General features: G+C 39.9%; 1 protein-coding gene across 4 annotated transcripts in view; it reads left to right on the forward strand.

Moving 5' to 3' along the window:
* The window catches only part of THSD7B (thrombospondin type 1 domain containing 7B), a 310,487-nt gene that overhangs the window by 155,868 nt on the left and 130,825 nt on the right, over nucleotides 1-23,794 (forward strand). For all 4 annotated transcript variants that reach the window (XM_064661604.1, XM_064661605.1, XM_064661606.1 and 1 more), the window contains exons 9-11: nucleotides 12,651-12,842; nucleotides 16,328-16,562; nucleotides 18,342-18,457. In XM_064661604.1, coding sequence (XP_064517674.1) covers nucleotides 12,651-12,842; nucleotides 16,328-16,562; nucleotides 18,342-18,457 — 543 coding nt within the window. The remainder of the gene's footprint in view (nucleotides 1-12,650; nucleotides 12,843-16,327; nucleotides 16,563-18,341; nucleotides 18,458-23,794) is intronic.

Here is a 23,794-nt window from a genome sequence, read left to right on the forward strand (position 1 = left end):
CTCTTGACCTCTTCAAGGCTTTCCCAAAATAATAATATCATCTTTGAACTCTTAGTGGTTTGGTTTGTTGCAAACTTTGCCCGTTTCCTGGCAGTGACAGTGGCTGGAGGCAGTCCAATGTAATTAGTAAGTATTTTGGAGACTTTGCTTTGGCAACCCTGTTAAATATGTGCAGTGAAAGCAGGATTAGTATGGGACTTCATTTTTTTTTTCTCATTAGGGCATCTCTATGATCTGTAAGCTTATTTAATTGGAAATTAGCCATTCTTATTAACACAGGAGATACCCTTTGGTCCAAATCCTGACATTGGATAAATGTGTATAGTTTCCACTGAGGAGAAAGAAAATGCATCCGTATACTCCAGGGTGGAAATTTGCCCTTTTGTGTCCACTGCAGTTCTCCTGCAGGAGAATTTCATTTTCTGGTACAGGCAATAAATTTTCACTGCTCAGATAAGTGACTACAGAGGTTCATCATCAGGATTTGAAGAAATAAACCTCCTAAGAAGATGGATGATGACAAGGGGAGTAAGAGTTGTTATCCAATCATTTGTCACAGTCCAGAACATTAAGATGTATGGGTAAGACCCCAAAGGTGTGTGGAAGTTCCTTTTTTCCAGCAGTCTGTTGGTGTGCAATAACTTACCCTGTGCAGTCAGCCAAGTGTCACAGTGACTCTGAGAGCTCATTCTGTTTGTATCTCTTTGTATACACAGCACATGAGCAGGAACAACTTATATGTTGTTGGGAAGTATTCCACACATTATCCAAATGTAGCCCCACAACTACTGAAGATAGAGGCTGACTTCCCTCCCTTCTCTCCCTCCTCCATCCCACTCCAGATGTTAACATTTCTGCCTTACCTCCTTTGCCTGTGATACTGTTCTGCTTCGGGCTTTCTCCAGAGACTTTTCCCTCTGCCTGCTTTCCTGTGGTTCCCTGCTCTACACCCTCTAGTTCTTCCCTTGTCTCAAGGCTTCAAAGCCACGGAGCAGCCGTGGGGTACAGCGTCAGCTAGTGAGAAACTGGATTAAACATTCATGGCTGTAGGAGTGCTTGTTAGCATGTATGTATTAATTCAACACTTCCTGCTGGTTTTCAATATGCTGGGAGGTTATGTTGCCGGTGAAGTGACTTTAAAATCCATAGTGGAATATGTTCCAACTAACTGCTTGAGAGAAGGTAAAAATCTTGCTCTGCTTATCTGATTTCAAAGAAAAACATTTCTCCTTACTTTTTAACAAGTGAATATCCCTCTCTAAACTGAATCTGTTCGAGACCAGATTTCTGAAGGATTTTGTTAAATTTTGGCTCTACAGCAGAGATAGCTGATATTGGAAGTTCACCTTTGTGTAGGAGGGAGACAACACCATAGTTTGCTGTGGTAAACTGCTCCCTGCTTTGCTGCCTGTTGATGGGAATTCATGCAAAGATGAGGTTTGACTTGTCCCGTCTGGGCTTGCTGTGGCACAGAATGGCTCAGTAGCCTAAATTTGATCAGAGGTTGAGAGCTTGATATCATGCACGGAGTCTACTAAATTCTGGGAAATCCTCTGTCTTGGCAACTTCCTTACATCTGTGTGCTGGAGTTGAAATATGGCCCTCACGCATTTCCTCGGCCTGGTCTGGTATTTCATGGTCAAAAAGCTTAATTGGCTCAGTGTCTTTATTCCCTTGCATTTCTGTCTTGCACCTGGCTCAGGAGGATGTATGTGACCACTGCTGGCTCACATACAGACAGAGTTCTGACAAGAGTTTAGATATGAAAGCCTCAGACTTAGTCCTCAAGGGTGGCCTGTGTCAGGACAGAGGTGTGGTGGGGACGGAGTGATGCTCTGGAAAGATCATGATGTTGGTGCTTCTCAGAAGTTTGGGATTAGAGAAGCCAGAGTCCAGGGCTGCCAGCAGTCCTGGCTGTGGAGTTTTCAGAACTCCCCTGGTGTGATCCTGTGGTGGTCAAACTGCCATAGGCTGCCTCCAGGAGGATGGGGGTGATGGACCCCTGGGTTTGGGAGCCCTTTGGACCATTCCTGGCAGTGTGTCTTCAGGTGCCCAGGTGTTCAGTTCTGCAAACTGGCTGTGGTGGGGAGATCTGTTCCTGTGGGTTTAGGAGCTGTCAAACACGTGGCCATGTTTCCAGGGAAGCAAAATGCGATTCCTCCGAGTCACAGCCATGTAATTACAGCAGTAATAATAGCTATCATTTTTGATGCCTTGGTGCCAAATGTAAGGGTGGTTAAGTTGTTTCTGTTAATGTTTTCAGAGGAGTCTGTTCTGCTGCTTTTTCCCTATTTGTGCCTTATCTGTGACTGAACAATTACCAGAAATGTGATGAGGATGTGGTATGCAGAAAGTCATCCCCTTGTCTCTGTTCCCAATGACTGAGGAGTGTGTGAGCTGCTGTTATCTCAGCTGCTAATCAATGGAGCTGGAGCTAATGTGCCAAGTGACCTTTGTGAGGAGAGAGGAGATTGTGCCAATATTATACCTGCAGTTCGAGTCAACTTTTGCACTTTGTCATGTACTTGATTGTGTGAGCTGCTCCCTTTCTGGATTGCTGTATCAGTTACTGCTCTATCCACCAATTTAGGAGATTCCCAGAATTTCTCTTGTGTGTCAGTCCTGATGTTTTCCTTGGCCAGGTATCATTTGTTTTACTGATGACCCCTGATCTTCCCAGTCTGAATTCCTTCTGTGCTTTCACTTGTTTGTGCTTTCATTAAGTTTGAAGTTATCCTGCATAGCTGTACACTTCCCAGTGTGGGGAAGTCAATGGGATTTTTACCACTGAAATTAGACCCAATTTTCAGCTGCCTGTGGGTGAGCAAATGTTATTTTCTAGCTTTTCCCCTCTCTGCATTTTTATAGTGCTTAGAGGAGTCTGATGGATGGACCACTCAATTATTTAGTATCAATCAAGTTTTTGCTTACAACACCTAAACAAACACTAGTATTACATCCTTTTTTTCTGAATATCTAAAATATAATTCTGCTACATTAATTTACAAATTTATAAAAAACATATACTGTTGCTTAACCAGGCCTTTTAATGAAATGGGTTTTGAATTGAAATTTTAAGTATGCATGAAGACAGTAAGATACCATTTGCACTGTTAGGATTTCAATAATGTATGGAATTAGCAGAGCTTTATTATATTTCTGTGCCTGCATGCCCTCCATAGAGTAAAAGTTGTAATAAATATAAGTTCAAAGGTAAAATTTTATTGCTGTGCATGAGAGGAGAAAAAATAAATTAGAGTAATGTAATCATGCTCGTATATGTTATGAATTTTGAACAGTGTCTATTAGAAAGTTTGTCAAAATGTGCTTAGCTTTGAAAATACAGATTAACGCTGAAGGTTTTAATATTGTTCTTCCTTATGTTCCCATTCCTTGCAAATATAAGTGTAAAATATCTCCTGCCGAAAGCAATTGTCATAAAATGACACTTTCCTATTTTAATAGCTGAATAATCAGAACAGAAATATTTTCCAAGTTGCGAAGTGGTTATTGCTTTTTTCACACTGAGAAATTTAGTGGTAGAAAACCAAATTTTATCCAGATATTCTCCATTTTTTCTGTTTCCGTTCTTATATGTGAAGAGCGTGTCCAAATGTCTCCTGACAGCCACGACACTTCAGGGTGTTTAAAAGGGGGGTGAAGTGCTTTCATTTGATTTCATTTACTGATTCTGTGTTTTTCTTTAATCTAGTGGCAAAGTTAAAATTGTAGCAAAGTTAAAAACAGGAGCTGGAAAACCTGTTAGGGAATGAGTGGTTGGGATCTATTTGGGCCCTTCAGGGTTCATACTTATTTTTTCTTTTTTTTTTTTTTTTTTTTTTTTTTTTCCTACTTTGGAACAAATAAGGAAATTGTAATTTTTTTTCCCCAGCAAAAATTGTACTCACAGATGCCATCTTTCAGATTTTTTTAAAGTAGTTTCCAGACAGTTTGGACTCTGAATAATTGGGCAAAATACTGATTGAATTTAAGATTTTTTTTATTTTTCTTTTGTTTTTGTCTTCCAAAACAACTGTCACCTTTAAATCTATATAAACTTTCTGGAGGCAGAAAATAACAGGAAGCTTTTCTAAATAAACCATATTAGGTCATCAGAAGTGATTCCTGCCTTTAAATTCTTCAGTTGATGCCATTGTAGCTGAGTTTTGTAAGCAGGATGAGGCTGCTGCTCCCATATAATCAGTGAACCAGTTCCAGAGGGTGGGGCAGTTTAGGGACCAAATGCAGTTTAAATGGCACTAGAGGAATGATGCAGTACTGAGTGAAAATGCAGGCATGGTTATTAATGATGTAATTAAAGTTCCACCTCATGGGCAAAGTGGAAGCACACAGAAAATACTGTTAATATTGTGTTTCCTGCATTTGATTTATCCCCATTTTAAGTACTAAATGATCTATGCAAAATACAGTGGAAATTAAACACTCTGTCTAAAATTCACAGCTTTATTATGTAAAAATGGTTCAAGCAGAGGTCAGGGTACATTAGCCAGAAGTAACTTAACCCAGCTGAAAAGTGTCTTATGCACTTTAGATGCATAGTTCATACTTGGCCAAACCTGTGTACACTGGGAAGTTTTCCTCAATAACTGAAGGTCGTGGTTTGCTATTGTATTGTTGTGGTCAAGAACAGATCTCAGACATTCATCCAGACCCTTGACTGATGATCATCTATGATGCTGGGTGTATTTTCTTCTTTATTGCAGCTTTTAAAAGCTCTGTTCTGAGATTTGTGGATCAATTAGAGACAAAATTGAAAAAGATGGTAGTAATAATAAAAATAAAAAATAGCTTAGTGTTTGGTCCTGCAAATTCTGAACATTTCCTGATGGGCTGCGGGAGCTCTCAGAGTTGCTTTATGGGATTAGGCCAGACTCTGCAGCTGAACTAGAACACATTTTTGTGTTAACTGCTTCTAAATGAGCTCTTAGTTTTAAGTAGTTGGCATAAATCTAATTTTAATTTACTGTTTTCATTTTCTTTTGCATTGATCCTCTTTTTGTAGAGATTCAATTGCAGACTTGGAGAAAGATGTTTTTTAAAGAGTCCAGATGGTATTTGCAATTATTTATTATCATTAGCATTCACTGTATCTGAAAACAAGACTTTTGCCAACTTAGATCAACCTCATTTGCTGCACTGTTGTTTACAATTTTTCAGTGTCCCATGTTAATACAAACTCACTTCTGGGGTGATTTCTGGGCTAGAAGAGAAAAAGAGTCTGCTATTCCCAATAGATGTCAAATTGCCAACTTATTTTGGGAATATTGTTTGGATAACAGTCAGTCACAGGCTTTTGATGGCTATGAGCAAGACAGCAAGGAATATCATTACTCAGTAGCATAATCTGAAGAAAAATTAGAATAATCAAAGCAGTATAGGTATAAAAGTATTGCACTTTTCCATGTGTGAACACACAACTTTTCTTCTACTTTGCCCTTTGTAATAAATCTTTTTTTTTTTTTTTTTTTAGTTTTGAGAGCAAAGGTGGCAATTTAAGTCAACTTAAGGCAGCTTAATGTTTGGAAATTTATGGCTGTGATGCATTAGAAATAAAATGCCACCTTCCTTTTTTCTAAACTAAAATGCCTGAATTCTTCCACTAAAATTATTCTGCCCCATATTATATATTATATATCTTAGCATATTATATATGCTAAGATATATAATATGAAGTGGACTCTGTATGTTATTGGAATAAAAAAGTCCACTAATATTTTTTCCTTAAAGTTTTGGAAATATATGTATATTTTATAATATTTTAATACATTTGACTTTTTTGTATAATTGCTTTCTACAATATTTTGTGTTGATTAGCATTTGGAAGAAAGTAATACAGAGAAGGAAATAGAGGGACACCTGTTTCAATTACACCATAGCAGCAATTTCAACAATAAATCTTAATTGCAATCAGTCTTGATCAACCCACTTGTATAGTTTCCCTCATTTACAAGGAGGAGGGATAATGGAGAAAGAAAGAAAAAGGTGCAAAGAAAAAGAGAGGAAAAAACCCCCAGAACACTAATATGGATTATGTTAAGTTGTTATACTTTATATTTTCAGATTGCTGTGCTATGTTAATTATTAGGAACAGCAGCCTGAATTTCCATGCTTTTCTCTGGGGATGCAGCGAACCCGTGTTTACTTTCAGCTGCCACAGGAGCAATTTCTCTTTAATTCAGGAGGGACTCTGCAAACAGCCATAAGGTAGAACTGATTCTGCTCCTATGCCCAAGCTCAGCAGGTGAATATGCAGCAAATTCCTTTAAATGACAACTTGTCTTTCCATGTGGGATAGGAAACACACTGGAGTCAATCTCTGTGTGGGAAACCTCATGCAGGTGTGTTAGTTTTTGTAACCTTGTGTGTGTGATACTCCACAGAGATGTTCTGGGATGTTCTCTGTGGGCTTGGCAGCTGCTCACTCACGTGCCTCTCCTGGGCTGGGCTTTCTTGGAGCTTCCTTGGAGTCACAAATCAGTTTTCTTGTGTGCATTTGCATAAAGAGAGAAAACAACAGTGGGCAAACAGTCCAAATTGCTGTAGAGGATACACAGGAAACAAAACCAAATACTGCTTTTTCTCCGTACTCATCTTTTTCTCATGCCCTCTGTAATGATTGCTTGGGCATAGTAAGGGACAGGATGGTGGCCAGTGATGGAGGGATTTGGACAAGACTTCTGATTTTATGGGGATTTTGGAACATATTTCCAGACATCCATTTCTTTTCCATATTTATTCTCATTCCCTCTGTTAATTTTTGTACTTTTTGGCTTACTTTCCTTTTTCTTATCCTCCTGAGTCTTTTCTCCCTTTTTCTTCACTGAGCATTATGCGGTTAAAAATGTGTTTTCCTTAAACTAACACATTGTTTTTCACAGTTGCGTTTTAACCAAGTCTTTTGACTCAAAACCTTAATGATTGTCTCATCCATTCTTTTCTTTCTTTTGTTCCCTGAGAAAGTCTTGGTTTTATTTGTGCTTATTTCCTCCTGTCTGTTGTGAGTGGCTTGTTCTATTTCACGGCTTCACCTTCTTTCACGGTCTCGACCTCCGTTCGCCTTCGTCGCTTTTGCATTCCCCTTCCCCTCTGTGGGGTTCTGCTAATAGTGATGGACCACTGCAATTAAATTTATTCCATGTGCCACTGTTCTCCCTGACAAACTGACACTGCTCTTCTCCAATGTTCTTACCTGTTGAGTGGCATTAAGGAAAGTCAAGCGGGAGCCAGAGGTTTCAGCGAGATTCATCTGCTGGAGATGACTGAAGACATCAGCCCCTGGATGCTTTAAGATCTCTCTAAAGCTGGTTGTGCAGCATGGGAAAAACGATCCGTGATGCTGTGATGAGATGAAGACATTCAAGATGGTTATGAGAAATTTCTCCTGTTGTAATTTGATTGTTATTGAGTTTAAATGTACCGTTTTCGGTGGCTGATGAGATGCCTAGGCCAGGATGCTGCCAGCAGACAGCTTTCTCTGAATGCATTTGCTCTTAGCAAACTGGCATACAGTCAATAGGAATTCCTCTGGATTTACTGCTGCCTGTTGACATCTCACTCTGTTACAGGCAAGTATTTAATCAAAGTTTATTGTCATTCTTTTCTGAGATTTAAGTGGCACATAAAATTTTACGATACGTATAGTATTTTAGATGACAGCTTCATTATTTCCAGTGAATAATTTGGAATGCTACAAGGAGAAATATTGATGGCAAACTGGTAATTGTCATTAAAAATGCAGCATTTTTGCAGCAGTCTTGTGCAAAAAATAAATTTTCTGAACTTCTACGTAGCAATGCAGAAGAGTCTGAAATGTAATTCCTTTGCCTTGAGCCTTTTCCCATCATGGGGGTCACTCGAGGCTCCACACATGTGAAAACCTGAAATCTTCAAAGTAACTTTGCAGTTTTTCCTTCTAAAAAATGAGCATGGTGTACTATTGAATGTCAAAAGGAGAATACTTGGTTTGTTATTGAGTTGATCTTTCCATTCCTGCTGCCTGATGGGATTTGTATTTTTGCTGCCTTAATTGTGTCCTGTCTAGTGGACATTCCCTTTTTCCTGAGCCAGAGGAGGAATGTCTTTGGCAGGAGTAATTAAAAACTGTGTCACAGGAGGTGGGTGTACGACAGGTCACTGGGAAGAATGAGGCTAATGCACCAGAGCTGCAAGGCAGTATGTAAAATAGACAGCTGCAGTTTAATATGGGACTGATTCCAAATGCAACTTTCCTGTTGGTTCAGTGCCTCGACATGGAGTGTGTTATTCAGGACCATGGGAGTGGCTTCTCCTTCTGGAATGGAAAAGGCAATGAGAAAAAAATTGAGTTGCTGGAAACGAGACCAAGCTCTTTAATTCAAGGGGGGGGTTAGGTCATTCCTTATTTTGTGTCTGCTATTGGGAAGAATTTAGTTTGCTTTTAGGTGAATTAAAAATTCTACTCAGAATGGTACTTCTCCACGTAGCTTCTCTGTTGCCTTGTTAAAGAATTCAAATGAGGGACTGGTACATTAGGTAATGAGCAACTTTGTTAGCCAATATATTTACAAAAATGCCATGCTTGTCTTCTCTTTTGTAATTATTACCTCCTGACTTGGAAGAATATGGATTAAATCTTTCCTATAAAAGGCTATCTGGTGAGTATATCTTGAGTATTTAGCTTTATAATCACTAAACTATTCAAGTACAGGGCAATCAGTTTAAAAAATGCCATTAGAGTTGTTCAGGATGTTTGCAATAAAACATTTTGAATAGAAAACTGTAGCATTTTTCTTAACTATAGCTTCTTTTAGGAAAGCAAGCATTCAGCAAGGCTGAGAACAATTTGTGCTTAAGGCATGAAATAAAGAGCATGTGAGAGGGATTACTTTGGCTGCTGGGATGCTGAGGGTGCTGTTTCAATTATTCTACCTCAGGCAGTTCAGAAGTTGTGCCTCACAGGTGATGGCAGGTAGTTATGTTCTTGCTCTCAGCCAGCTGCTGACCAACATCCTCAGGTCCTTTTCCATCAGGCAGCTTCCAACCACTCTATCCAGCCTGCCCAGATCCCTCTGCAGAGCCTTCCTACCATCCAGCAGATCAACAGTCCCACCCAGCTTGGTGTCAGACTTACTGGGGTGCACTCAATCCCCTTGTCCAGGTTATCAATCAGGACTGACCCCAGTACCGAGCCCTGGGACACCCCACTGGTGACTGGCCTCAGGTGGATGTAATTCCATTCCCCACCACTGTCTGGGCCTGGATGTCCAGCCAGTTTTTTACCCATTGCACAGTGCATCCATCCAAGCCATGAGCAGCCAGTTTCTCCAGGAGAATGCTGTGGGGAGTGGTGTCAAAAACTTTGATAAAGTCCAGTTAGACACATCCACAGCCTTTCCCTCATCCAATAGGTCGGTCACCTTGTCATAGAATGAGGTCAGTTTAGTCAAGTAGGACCTGCTTTTCGTAAAACCACTCTGGCTGGGGATGATTCCCCTGGTTGTCCTGTACATGCTGTGTGATGGCACTCAAGATGATCTGCTCCATGACTTTCCCTGGTATGAAGGTCAGGCTGCAGGTTTAAAGATCCCTGGATCCTCCTCTAGCCCTTTTTGTAGCTGAGTGTCACATTTGCTGACCTCGGGTTACCTGGTACTTTCCCAGGTAGCCAGAACTTCTGGTAAATGATGGAGAGTGTCTAATGAGCCCTTTTGCCAGCTCCCTCAGTACATTTGGGTGGATCCCATCCAGCCCCATAGAACGGACTTGTGTGTGTAAAGATTATAGAAATATCTGGAAAGATTATTCAGCATATCTGAGATAGGAATTACACCTTCAAGGTACGGGGTGGACAGTTTGGAAGCTCTGGAGAATTTAATATTCCCTGTAAATCTGTGACAATGTATAAAGCACACTTCAGCTTTATCCTGTACTAGTATTTTTCATGGAAAATGAAATATTATTGCCTCCCTTTGTAGTATTCAGTAGTTTTCTGAGAATTCTCAGCCAGGCGGCTGGTGCAGGAGAACATTCCCCTTCTGCAGTAATAGAAGGCAGTAATTAAACCTGAACACAGAGAGTGGAGCTATAAAGTAAATCAAAGTGAGTGTTGAATTGTACCTCCATGCACCTGGTGGTAAACTCTTTATAACAAAACGCAAAGCTTCCTTTCCTTGCTGAGGAACTGTGAATTGCAGCCTCTGTTTGCAGTGTTGCTGTTGCTGTCCCCCGCTGTAAATCCAGCATGAAAAGGAGTCACAGAGGGAAGAAGGTGAAAGTGTGTTTTGCTCCTTTGTTTCCCTTCCCCACAGGGTGGTTACTCCAAAATATGTGGCACCTGGAGGAAGCCACCCCAAAGGGGACCTATCTTTTGAATGGAGTGGCTTGGGTTTTGTAAAGTCAGATTAAATTAATGGAGAGGCTCTCCTGGCTTTCAACAAGTAGGTTTTTCTCTGATTCTTACATCTGTAGCACAGTCTGGTGGAAAAATTGGGTTAAATTCAGAATCTGGTGAACTTCATGGTGCTCTCTTTGCATAAAGTCCTGATGCAACAGAGATAACCTGCGTTCTGGATGGAGGGGTGGGGGGCCTGCTTGAAGTGCCAGTGTCCCTTTTCCATCCCTTCTGGTTCAGAAACCTGTTACTGACTGTTCACGTGCTTCCCTGTCAGTGTCAGTGATGGGAGAAGAAGACAGATGTTTCACCCCACTTCACCAAAGCATATATAATCTCTTGATGCTACTGTACCATTGACTCCAGAAATCACGCCTGCCCAGGATGCCCTCCTGTTATCTGCTGCTGTACAGACAAGCTGTCAAAACGTTAGCAGGGATTTTGACGCTGAAGTGACTCGGGAAGACAGCTGGAATAAGGCTTACAGGTTTATTTGGTGTTTTTACATTGTTTTTCTCTGAAGATAGTTCTCAGTATTATGTGAGCATCCAAAGCAGCAGTGCTGATCCGGGCTAGTCAAAGGGAATGAGGGATTGAGCTTGGTTTGCAGGGGTGCCAGTTGCAGTTCTGAGGGATGGGGGCCGTGTGCAGGGAGTATAGCGCAGAGACTGGGCATATCGAGCCTTTCCTGGTGAGCAGAGGTGTGTACAAAGGAAAGGGAGTATAAAAATAAAGTATTTTTAACCATATCTTGCAGTCTGATTGCCTGCTGGATCCGACGCTCCTTCTCATAATACGCTTGAAAAGTTTTATTTGTGCCTCGAGGGCAATGAGCCTGTCTTCATTTAGGAATGCAACTGCAGATAATACCACCCTGCTGCCGACAGCTTTATGTGCTCACAGCCTGCCTCTCTTATTTACTCACTTGTATATGTGGGGCCAGCAGTTTTCTACCCTCCCACTTATAATTGCATCCTGGGCCGCCTTGTTCCGGAGCCTGTTCCTGTAGTGTGAGGTGAAAGAGCCAGTTGTTGCCATTATAAATTTAATTTTATTTTTTCTTACATATAGTTGAGCCTGAATAGTCATTATGGTTTTTTTTTCCCTAGGTTCATAATTAAAGAAACCTCAAAGGAGAGCTTTGTAACTATTATGAGGGCAAAAGAGGAGGTAATGTTTGGTGTGACCTTGTTGTTTATAAACAGGTGGAGTTGAGCTTCGAGAAATTTCATATATATAGCTGAAAATTCATGAGGATACAGAAATACTAAGCAATAGAACAAAGTCAATCATGACTGTTCATTGCTTAAAATATATTTGTAAGATATTAGATGTAATTCGGTACAGAAAGTTATATTTTATGAACTTTTTCTGAATTATGATGTCCTCATAAATTCTACGTAATTACTAAAATTTCTGGACTTTTTCCATATTATTTTAAAAAATAAAAGTGTATTTTATTATTTTATTTTCCTTTTCTAAAAACAATAGTTCTCTGTTGTATTCCACATGACATCCCTCATATGCTTTCTTTTGCTGCTCATTCTGCCAGTGGTTGTTTTGGTTGATAGGTTTTTCTCCACCAGTCCCCAGTGTCCTACCTTCTTGTTGAAAGGGCTTTTGGAAAGATGCTTCTCATCAGGAGGTGTGCTTTGGTCCAGGTCCCTTGGCTCATCTCCGACAGAAAGTATTTCTCCCTTGGATGTGGGTGATCCAACTGATTCATAATTTTGTATCTCTTAGGTTTTGGGTGAGAAGCAAGAGTCAGAAATAAGAGTGGTTCATTCTGGTGAGGTTGCAGGGGAAGGACAAAAACATCTATCAGATACTTCTCTGATCTACAGGAAAAAGAAATCTGACTTCTTTGGGTACCTGCACGATTTATATTGTGGAAAATAGGTTCTGTAGGTAGAGATTGCTAGAAAATACAGGGCAACTGTCATTATTTCTGATTGAATTCTGCGAATCTGTGAATTATCTCATTCCTTTTGCTTGCCTGCTTCATAAAGTGGACTGCAGCCAAGATGTCACACACCAACCTTGAAACACGTTTCTTTCTTCTTTGCTTTTCTGAATAAATATTTAAGTTAGTTGTTCAAGTACTACCCTTTCAAGCCTGAAGCCTAACCACATTCTCTTTTGTAGTATATTCCTCCGTGGCCAGGCGAGTGTTTGACATAAAGTTAGTCTGTTTGATGCAGCCTGTGGATATTGAGCCAAACCGTGCCTCTCTCCATGTGTCTTTTTCCGTTTGCTCCAGGTGAAGAAGTGCCACATCACCTCTGCTCAGAGCTGCCCCATCCTGAAGTTGTGGCTTGTGAAATCCCTTGTGCCGTGGACTGTGTCATCAGCGAGTGGTCCCCGTGGTCTCCCTGTTCCCACTCGTGCTCCAGTAAAAACGCGGAGGGCGCTCAAAGCAGGAGCAGGTCCATCTTGGCCCTTCCAGCTGAGGGTGAGTGGTGAACACTTTTAGATTAACCACTGTTCCTTTGATGAATTGACTTGCATTCCTCAGCCAAACTGTGTTTGGATCAGAGCTGGTCCCAGTTCCACAGCAGTGAGGAATAATAGTTAATGCTTGTCCGCGCATCATACCTGGGGTGTAAGAGATCTTTATGGGCTGGAGTTAATGTGTCACTTAGAGAAATTCTGTCACAGTTCAAAGTTATTTACTTCAGCCTCTGAATTGCTGTCTATTGAGGGCCAGTCTGGGTGTGAATTTGTTTCGGGAGAGCTGCATCCTCTGCCAGTAAAATTGCTGCGTGACACAGACTCATCCTGTGAGTGTCTTTATCTAGGAATATTGTAGTAATAATTTAAAAACAGTGAGCTGTGAAAAATGAGGAAGTGGAAAAGGGCCTCTTATGTTATTTTATTAATACAGACCTATTGACCTTCTTGTTTTTCTGTTGTAGCAAGTAAATAGCTATTGATGAATATATGTGATTTCCTCTGGATCTTCATGGACACATCTTGTATCTGGTTTTTTGCATATTAACATCAGTGATACAGCTATTTACACAAACTATTTTCTGTTAGAACTTTAGTCTTCTAGCTACAGTTACACATATGGTAATTAATTTATGTGTTGGTTTATCACCCAGGATTTGAAAGGTCTTCAATCAAGTGCATAAAAATTCATAAAATGTGAAGAGCTCCAACAGACTAAAGCCTTGTTGACACAAAATACCTGCTATTGCCAGAACTATGTGCGGTTAATGCAGCAACAAAACACTTCCAGATGCAAATCTAGTTTAGGACAAGCTCTGATAAGTGCTATTTTGCAAATTGTCAGTAAAGCCACCTGCTGTTTCTGGGACAGTGTAAGGACTTGATCTTGCAAACCTTTACTCATGTGAAAGGTCTATATTCACATAAACATCCTTATAAGCACTTGTTAAGAAAATTTGGACTTTTCAGGATGAAAATAATTGTTAATTGAATGATAATAACTACTACTAAACCAGTCTGTGAGCTAGAGAACAATTGAAATGAAAAATATAGTTGGCTTCATATTTTCCGTGGAAGTAATGAAATGGAAATAACAGATAAACTTGGAATTATGACAGTGAAATTGTGAAGAAGTGAATTCTGGAAGTACAGAAGCACAGTAATCTCAACCTGCAAGACACTAAACTAAAAATGTCCTACTTTTAACTGAATGCTTTAAATGTCTCAGGAAGGAATAATTAACTATTAAAATCAAACACCCCGACTTTTTCTGTGTATCTTTAGCAATGGGTGTGATGGTTTGCTATGCAGAGTCACACTTCTGTGTAGAGACAGTGACTGAAATTTTGGAGAGTGAAAGTGGATTTAATGGCATTATCACTACAATAGTGGGGCAGTGTTAAGTTACCTGCTTTCTCTACCTCTTTCATACCCAGCTCAGAGCTGGGCCACCAACTCTACAAATCTGTGGTACCTTTGCAAGGGCCATTTCGTTTGTCCTCTGTCAGTGGAGGCAGTGTTGGCTGTGGCTCTGCTGTCTGAGGACTTCTGGACACCATCCCACCGGCTGACTTCACTTCAAACTCTTGGGTCAGCTTCTCCAAGCCCTTCACCAGCTCCCAGAATATGATAACCAGGAAGCTTTTGATGAAACTAGATGGACTTTATTTTACTTGATTTAAAGCAGGTTTTCAAAGATAATTAATTATGCAGCAAACTTCTGAAAGTTGGTACAAGAGGAGATTGTGGAGCAGGCATTCTCAGCAGGTGTAAAATGAGTTAGAGGAACTGATGACCATCATGTCCATAAAAAGTCTGTAAATGGCTACTGGAATGGCCAGGCAGAGGAGTCCTGTCCTGCTTTCCTTGTGCAAAAGTTGTCAATGAACTGCAGAAAATGGCCAGGTTTTTTTGCTCTCTATGAAGAGTATCTCCTGCTTGTGGTGTTGCAGGCACAATGCCAGGTTGGATGGACCTTGTGGTATTTCTTATTAAGTTAAAACTACCTCGTTACTACTCTCTATTGTTTAGGAGAGCTTCCTTAACATGAGTATTTTTGAAAAAAAGGCACCTCATTTTTTCCCCCGGGAAGTTAAAAATTTAAGTTAGATATTTTCTTTTGATTTTTATTTTTTTCCCTAATGCACCAAGCATTTTGCCATTTGCTTGCTATGCCTTTTTTTTTTTTTTAAACTTGTGCTCACAAACACACAAGAACAGTAGTTGGTCTGCATTTTTCCTGCCAAGTCAAAATCTTCAGGAAATAAGTTACCTGGGGCATTCTCTACTCCTTCATCATACTAAACATTTCTGAGACTGAACACTGGGTGGAACAGTCCATTTTCATGAAAAGATAAATGGTAATGTGGCATGATTATCCAAATCAGCATGTCAAGTAATTTTTCTCTCTCTTCCCTTTCTCACTGCTATTCATTGTGGCTGCTTGGGGTCATACCTTATTTCAGGAAGGTCAGTCCTGCAAGGCAATAGGCATCCCTTTGAGGAGCAATATACCTTCATCTCCTGCTCATTTTAGTAGGGTGTAAAGGTGCTCTGAACCTCCTGATATCTGGCCCCACTCTTCAGTTCTTTCAAAATCTGCAGCACTTTGGCAATGTCCCAGGTTGCCAGATTCTCCCTCCTGGAAGAGAATGGTTTCCATTTTAGTAATTTTTACTTCTTTCTTCCAAAAATGGCCATGCTTACTGTTAAATTTCACTGCATTACTCCATAGCTTTTGAGCTACAAATATCTCCTGCTTTTATGGGATAAATTCAGGCTGCTGGCTGGAGTGTTATACTTTCTGGGGAGGCTGTTCAAACTCGTGTACTTTGTGGATTTATCACCAGTTGCTGACAAAGTGCAGCAGCTTAGCAAAATCTTTGGACACGCATTTGAAGGATGGTACTTCAGAAAAGTAAAGGCTTCATACTCAAAACCTGTCTTTCAAGTTTCCCCTCCTTGATTTTCAGATGAGGGTATCATTTGATGTGTTCCTCTGTCATTACTGTTCAGCATCTCAACAGCTCCAATCTTTAAGGCAACACGTGAATAGAGTCCAAATATGAGACAGAGACCTTCCTCCTTGGGAAATTAGCAAGGAGAATGAACATAAAAATAATGCTTAATTTGTCTTAAAACCTAATTGCATGTTTGCTGAGTGATACTGGCATTTAAGTTGAATTAACTTGGCTGTGTGTAGGAGTTATCAATAAGGTAGCTCAGAAATATTCTTTGCCTATTTCTGTTTCCATTATGCATTGGAATACAATTTTATGCAAGGCTAGTTTAATGGGGAAACAATATTTTAGAAGGTTGTTATTGCAGCCATAAAGGTCAACAGCTTTCTTTAAGCTTTATTTATTTATTTTAATGGGAAAAAAAGAGAAGATATTAGACAAACCTGACATTTTTGTTTATCTTTCCTTGTCTTCCTTTTGCCATGTGCCATAAGATAAAATATGGTGTTCTCTTGAACCTTTCCAGGTGGAAAAGCCTGTCCCCCTGACCGAGCCCTGCAGGAACACCGTGCCTGTAACCATCATCCATGTGTGCATTTCTTCTGGGAAACGTCTCCCTGGAGCTCCTGCTCCGAAGACGTGCTGGTGACCGCGCTCAACTCCACCATCAACTGGAGCGGAGAGGCCACTTGTGGAGTGGGAATACAGACAAGGAAAGTCTTCTGCATGAAGAGCAGTTCTGGCCAGGTCACACCTAAAAGGTATTTTAAGGGGGGCTATTAGTGATTATTTATACAACACATGACAGGTGAAGGCATTTTCAGTGTATGGAATCTGCGGCGTTGAAAATAATTTTGTTTCAGGACTAATTCTCCAGGTGCTACTCCATCACTACTAGGAAAGGGGTCCTAATATATAACAAAACCAAATAGCTACCCCCTTTTTAGCTTTCCATGTAAATCCAAGCCAAATGTGTGCTTTTAGCAGTGGAGATTTTTTTGCTGTAGCTCCTCTGTTATTCTAATTTACGGTTTTCTGCAAATACTTTTCCTGCAGGACAGGTGTGAGGAAAATGTAAAGTGCATCTGAATATAACGTTCATCAATACGTTATTAGCAGTGCTCTAATAAAACAGAAAAAGTAAATAGATTTTGCATTATATTTGCACCCCAATGAGGCAGAACCATATGTGTGATTTATATTGTTCATTTGGTATATATAGCTTCTATAATGTGATAGCAACACAACAACAAAATTATATGTTCTGCAGTACAAATATCTTGAATTTTGCTTTGCTTTACTAAATGAGGAAAATAAGTAGCACAGATGTTTTCCCTCGTATAGGAAAATCAAGACCTTGCTAATTATTTTTGCACCATTAATGAGTCTAGAGACTTACAAGTGATTTTCATTTCTTACTGTAGCTCTCAAAACAATCCTATTCGTATAAGCAGACTGTGTTGATTTCAGTAAAGTTAATTAAAATTCTTGAGGTTAATGAGATTAATTAAATAAAAGGAAAGAAATCTAGTATTCATTTAGATCTTGAAACCACTGATATGCTCTGACTTTACCTAATTAGACATATTGTTTATAGAGCTATATAATGTCTAAAATACTTGTTTGCCCCCTCCACTTGTGAGATGGTGTAAGGAGAAATGGAACCGAAGGGGGTAAGTAAACACTTAAGTAGCAGAATCATGACTTTCAAATTTTAGTGGGATATTCCTCTTCGAAATGGGATCATTTTGGGTTGCATGCATTGCTAAGTATTTTTGAGTGATTTTTTTTTTTTAATGGAAACCAATAAAAAATAAAAAAGAATAACTTCTTTCCTGTTCATCTACTTGATATGCAAGATCTGCCTGATCCCAGAAAATTGTCCCTTTTACACTTTTCGAGTTTTTATATATTAACTAATTAATATAATTAACTTATGTATTAACTGTGTCTGAAATGTTTATTAAAATATGTGTGACGTTTTTCATTTAAGAGTTAAAAATGAATGAAGAAATTCACAGAGCTCTTCTTACTGTACTGTGTTGTACAACTTTTAACATAACAATCAAGGCCTCAATTAAAGATCACTTGAAGCTATTTTTGTGTTTCCTAGGGTTTGAGAGTGAAGGAATATCACATCAGTCCTTAGAGCCAGTTGCAAGTGGTTTGAAAGCTGTTGCATGTTGTGCTAAAAGAAGGTTACTTTATAAACATAACTACTCAGTTTCTTTGGTAATAAATATGTCTGTTTTGCTCCAGTGAGCTTTGTATTTTTGTTGTCATAGACAAAGCTACCTTTGTCCTGTAGTCATCAAGCTGAGCTCCCCAGTTTTTAAAACATTTATTTTTTTTTCACCCTTGAAATGTACTAAATTGCTATGTGAGAGCAAAGGAGAAGAAAAATGAGTTGTGCTGTGACCAGGAGGGATATCTTTGGCATGGCACTATGCTCACTATGCCCTGTGAAAGTCTTGAGAAGAAGGTCTTTCTCCATAGTTTTAATTTTTTATTACGTTTTGTCTTTGCGTTGGGATCAATAGATGTCCAGAGTCCATCCGACCTGAGGCCGTGCGGCCCTGTGTCCTCCCCTGCAAGAAGGACTGTGTTGTTACACCTTTCAGTGAGTGGACTCCCTGCCCAACAGCATGTCAGCCTGGTAAGCCTTTAAGAGGTCAACATTTGGGGAAAAATTAGAGAATTAGCCCGGAAACGTGGTAGTTGTAGTTCACACCAGTCTAATAATTTTTAGGGCATTCATGTGCATGAGTTTTGGACTTGAGGTCTTTGGTTGACTTTGAGTTGATGCTGATCATGTGCAAGTGGGACTCTCATGAACAGATTTGGAGATGTAGATTCTCTCTGCCTGGAATAAATTCCTTCTGGGTTTCTGCCTTCAAAGTCAGGACTCCAAGGTCCCAGTGTTATATAACTATGCATGGAATTGCTTCATTATATGAGGTGTTTTTCTTTTGACCAACCTAGGTGTACGTCGAGGTTGTGCAAGTAACTCCTGTGCTTTGTGGTTTTTCAAGGACCTTACGTTTCTTTGATCTAGTTGGCTGGGACAAGAAATGTTCAGCAAGGTTTCTTTATAATGATCTAGTGTTGGGTTCTGTGACAAATTTATGTGTTTCATTAATTGTTCAGATGAAAGTCCTCTCAGTTATCAGAATATTTCATTATTGTTGGTAGTTTCCTTGCCCTTCAGAGATTCTCGGTGGATGCTGTAGCATAGTCCTTGTTAGATTTTACAGGAAAATGAGTTGCTTTCTAAAACAGTGAATCCTGTTTTAATTAGCAATTTATTTTTAGACTTTAAATGAGCTGCCTATGAAGAAGTTGAATAAATTACCTGGTAAATTACTTTGTTTATTAAATAATAGTCTACAATTAAAATGAGACAAAATTAATTATTTAACCTCCTTGGCAGCGTTATCATTTTAATATAATTCTAAATTAAAACTTCTTAGATGGGGGAGTTTGCTTTTTGCTAAATCTGTTACTGATATGGCTGCATTGCAAGATTTTTTTTTTTTTAATTTGCATCACACAATTAAAACCTCAGCACGATAATGAAATTTCAAAGCCACTATACATACGTGAGTTGTGAGGGGTGTTGTTTTTTTATAGAAAAGTTGTATTTAATGAAAGCAATATACAGATGGTGAATTACTAAGCAGATCAAGCAGGAACAGGTATTGCCTGGCAGATTTAAAATGAATTGTGTACCAACATAAGATTAGAACTTAGACAAACATGTAATCACTAAATCAGGTTTACACAGAACTTTACCAGTTGAGCTTTTTGTAGTTTATCTGAGAAAATACATCCCATTTTACTATCTAACAATAAAAAAGCTGACATTTTCCCTACATTTAAATGTCATCAGACAACCGTCTGTCTTCTGGCAAAAGATTCTCCCCTACCTCAGAAGAGGAGACAGCAGTGAACTCAGGGCAGCAACAGATGGACGGACAGCGTAATTCACCAAAGAAGTGCCATTGAATCCAAGCACCTGTTGGGGAGGCAGGAACAGGGAGGTTGTTGCAAGTTATTGATTCTCTGCCATTTCAGATACTTAAAGGTGACAACTGTCTACTGCAGTCTCCTATAATGTTATCTGTTTTAATGGGTCTTTGAGGATGGATCGAAACAACAATCAAAGAATCAATAGGGTGGCTTCAGAGTATGAGTTGCTCTGAATGAGCAGCATGTAGATTTTCCTCTGTCACCTGCTTTAGGGTGGCAAAGGTGGCCTGGAGAGGTAACTGCTTTCAGCTTGGATGAGGTGCTCTCTGGTCTGTCAGCACAGATTTAAAACAGAGATTAACAAGAAAAGCAAAGAACTAACAATAAATAATGTTTTTCATCTTCCTCCTGAAAATAGATGGTACCTGTAAGTACCTCTCCTCTTCTGAGCATTGGTTCTCCAGGAGGAAGGTTAGAAATTTCACAGTTGCTTAGTTCTCTAAGCAAGCTTACATGAAATGTTGGGTAGTAACTGTCCTGTTTCTTTCCCCATGCCTTAAATCAGATTTGAAATGAGATGGGGTAAAAGTGGATAAAATGCATGGTGTGCCATGATAAGAAATTCCAATGACTTCTGCCTTGTGTCAGACAGTCCACAATCTGCCATTTCAGTCCTCGTAAACAAACACTCAGCCAGAGCTGGTCAAAGTTAAAGTCTTACCCCTTCAAAAGCTCTTATCTGTACAGAAGTACTGGAGAGAGTTCTGATGTTAGTGACTAAATTCTCAGAATCCTGTGAAAATCTGTCCATATCTGTGTGTGCAGAGCCTTGTGCTGACCAGACCCTGCCTTTCCATGTGGTCAGGAGCAGAGTCTGGAGCTGGATGTTTCCTGTAGAAGCTGGAGCAGATATAGCACATGTTACAGGAGTGAACAAGGATTTTGTCCCTCACCTGAGAATGGTCGTGCACCTCTCTGAGCACTGGGCAGGAGTGAAACACAGAGGAATGAGAGATGCAAGATCCAGGGAGGAATGAGAAGAATGGATTGGTAAAAGGAGTTGAATGGCTCTGTGTGAAAGGGAGGAGAATGGAGGCTGATGGCAGAGGGAGGTGGAGAAGGCACCCTTGAAATTCTCAAACAGCATTATCTGAGTTGCAGAGTCAAGGATATAGAAGTTAAGATGGTCCTAGAGATCTTGAGGCTTGACTTTCTTTTTTTAGGAGGGCAAACAGTTGTAGCCATGCTGAAAATCAGCTGAAGCTCAGCTGTATAAGGACAGTCCTACACTATGCTAATACTCTGGAAAAATCAGGCTATAGCAATTCTAAATGAAATATAAAAATTATACTCATTAACATTTGTGAGGAACACTATAGAAAAGCCAGTGAGGAAATTCAATTTTGAAAATGGGGTTTGAGTAACGTGCAATAAATGTTGAGGATAATTTAGTTTCTCGAGGTGGAGAAAATTACTGTGGGAAGCTCATTTAGATTTGGTGCTGATTAATAGGAAGGAAATGGCTAAGATTCTAATGGTGGTAGATAATTTGAATGAAAATCGTCACAAAGTGATAGAGTTCATGATTCTTAGAGGGAAGGATGGCAATATCAGCAAGACATTAAAAAAAAAAAAAAGACAGACTTCAACAAACTGCAAGGATTGGTAGCTGTACCTCTTGGGAACATTTTCTATGCAGGCAGGAGTACAGAAGATCTGGAAGCTGCCAAGAAAGCCTCTACAAAGAACTGAAACCCTACTGGACTGTAATTTCTATCCTTAAACTGTGCTAAGAGCAAGCCAGTAGCACAGGAGAGCGAGACGTGTGTATATGACTTGCAAGTTCAAACTTCAAAAAATGAAGAGAAACCGTCACACACAGCTAGAGAAGCCCTTTCATATCTTGTCATCAGAGTTGTTCACAATCTTGTTTCCTTTTGGATTGTCAAATTGTTTCACAAAGATTAGAAAGAAGAAATTGAGAATGCAAACTAAGCTAGTGGATATTAGATAACAAGAATTCCATAAAGGGATTAATAGTAAAGGGAAACTGAATGAAATATATGTCCACGACTTTCTGAGAAATGAGGGAAACACAACAAGGGAAATGTGCAATTGCTGCTGTTGTTTCTTGTCTGCAGCCAGAAGAATGGACTAAAGAGTAAGTATTTCCACTGAGTACATATTCCTGTGTCAGTGGGGCTGTGTGAATAAGAAGGAAGAAATAAAGTAATGCCAGAGCATTTAGTGTCTGTCTTCTGGGTGAGAAACTGTTAAGTCTTAAGGAATTAACTAAATTTCAGTAGTATCAAGACAAACCAAACCCAACACTCTCTCTCTCACCCCCACCTCCTCAAAAAGAAAGGTCAAGAAAACTGTAGATTACTCTTCCTCACTTCATTATGTGAAAAGCCACGAGAACAAGTTATTATTCAAGATATAAACATTTGAAGAATCAGATTCAAATAACCTGGCCAATAGGGATTTATTGAGAACAAATTGTGCCCAATAAATTTAATCTTTTTTTTGACAGTGTAGCTGCTCTAATTAAGGGAAGTGGTAGATTTTAACACATTAAACTTTTATCAGGAAACTGAGGAATGGTGCCCTGAATTAAATCTCTCTTAAATGGGTACTCAGCTGCTTGAAAAATCTTGCAGTGGATATCACTGTGAAAACAGTCTGTCTCTGTCTCCTTTCCTGTCTGCCATTGCTTATTGATACACATTGATAAAATCCTGTGAGCTGTCTTTCCAGGCTGAAGAGTCCCAGCTTTCCTGATCTCTTCTTGTGTGTCAGATGCTCCAGTCCCTAAACAATCCCTGTGGCTGCTCACTGGACTCGCTCCAATGTGCCCGTATCTTTTTGCTGCTGGGCAGCCCAGAACTGGGTGCAGCACCCAGTTTCTCACCAGGGCTGAGCAGAGGGGAAGGATCACCTCCCTCATGGATGATTCTCTTCCTAATGCAACCCAGGATGCTGTGGCTCTTCTTTACTGCAAGGGCACATTGCTGCCTCATGGTCACCTTGTCCATCAGGACTCCCATGTCCTCTTCAAGGCTGCTTTCAGTCAGTTAGCTGATAGATGTCCTCTGTTTGGGATCAAACTGGAACATGAGCTGAGTCCTCCTGGCCCCAATTCCCTGTGATATTTGTCTTAACAGCTTGTGTGCTTGAATAATAACACCAGTAGATGGTGCAGAGCTGAAAGAAGTAGCAAACATAGTAGACAATATTTTGAGTTATATTGGAATAATTGAGAAAATTCTCAAAATGTGGCTTGGGAAGTAAAAACTGATTGCACAAAGACAGAATGGGAAGTGAAAATATCACTACTGCCTCAGGCACCTCTGGAGATACAATGGACTACCAAATGCCTGAAAGTCAACAATTTGAAATGCTAAAACTCATCCCGGGCCTGTCAAACTCACGGTCAAGTTGTTTGTGACACACCAAAGGTGTCATTGTGCTTTGCCCTGGTGAGGCTACAGTTGGGATTCCTTGGGCACAGTGTTGAAAGAAAGAGAGCAGTGAGAGGTAATTGAGAAGGACTTAGGAAGAACTGTGTTTGGTTAGTTTAGAGAGTGGAAGACTTAAGAGTAGATACAAGCCCTTGCAATTTCATGAAGGTTGTGCATCCGGTGACAGGGATAAACCGTTTCTTTCATGCAGTGGACAGAAGATAAAACAAGTTTAGCTTAATTTACAGGAGTGATGACTTGGGCTAGATTTTAAGAAAAGGCTCTTTGTGAGGCTTTACAGGCACTGAATCAGGCATCTGAAAGGAGACTGTAGGAAGCCGTAGAGCTGCCTCAGGTAGTGGTTGTGAAAGAAGCAGGAGAGGGATCACCCTGGATGTGCTTATCCTGTCCTAGGGCAGCAGCCATGGTGAGCAGCCTCAAGGCAGGCCCACAGTTCCTTTGCAGTGATCTCACAGTGATGGCACATGTGCCAGTGGAGGTTTTCATTTAAAGCCAGCATTTTTATTGGACTTGTACTTTGTGTTAATTGTGTGACTTTTTCT

This window comes from Pseudopipra pipra, chromosome 7 (assembly GCF_036250125.1).
Source record: "Pseudopipra pipra isolate bDixPip1 chromosome 7, bDixPip1.hap1, whole genome shotgun sequence".
Classification (NCBI taxonomy): Eukaryota; Metazoa; Chordata; class Aves; order Passeriformes; family Pipridae; genus Pseudopipra; species Pseudopipra pipra.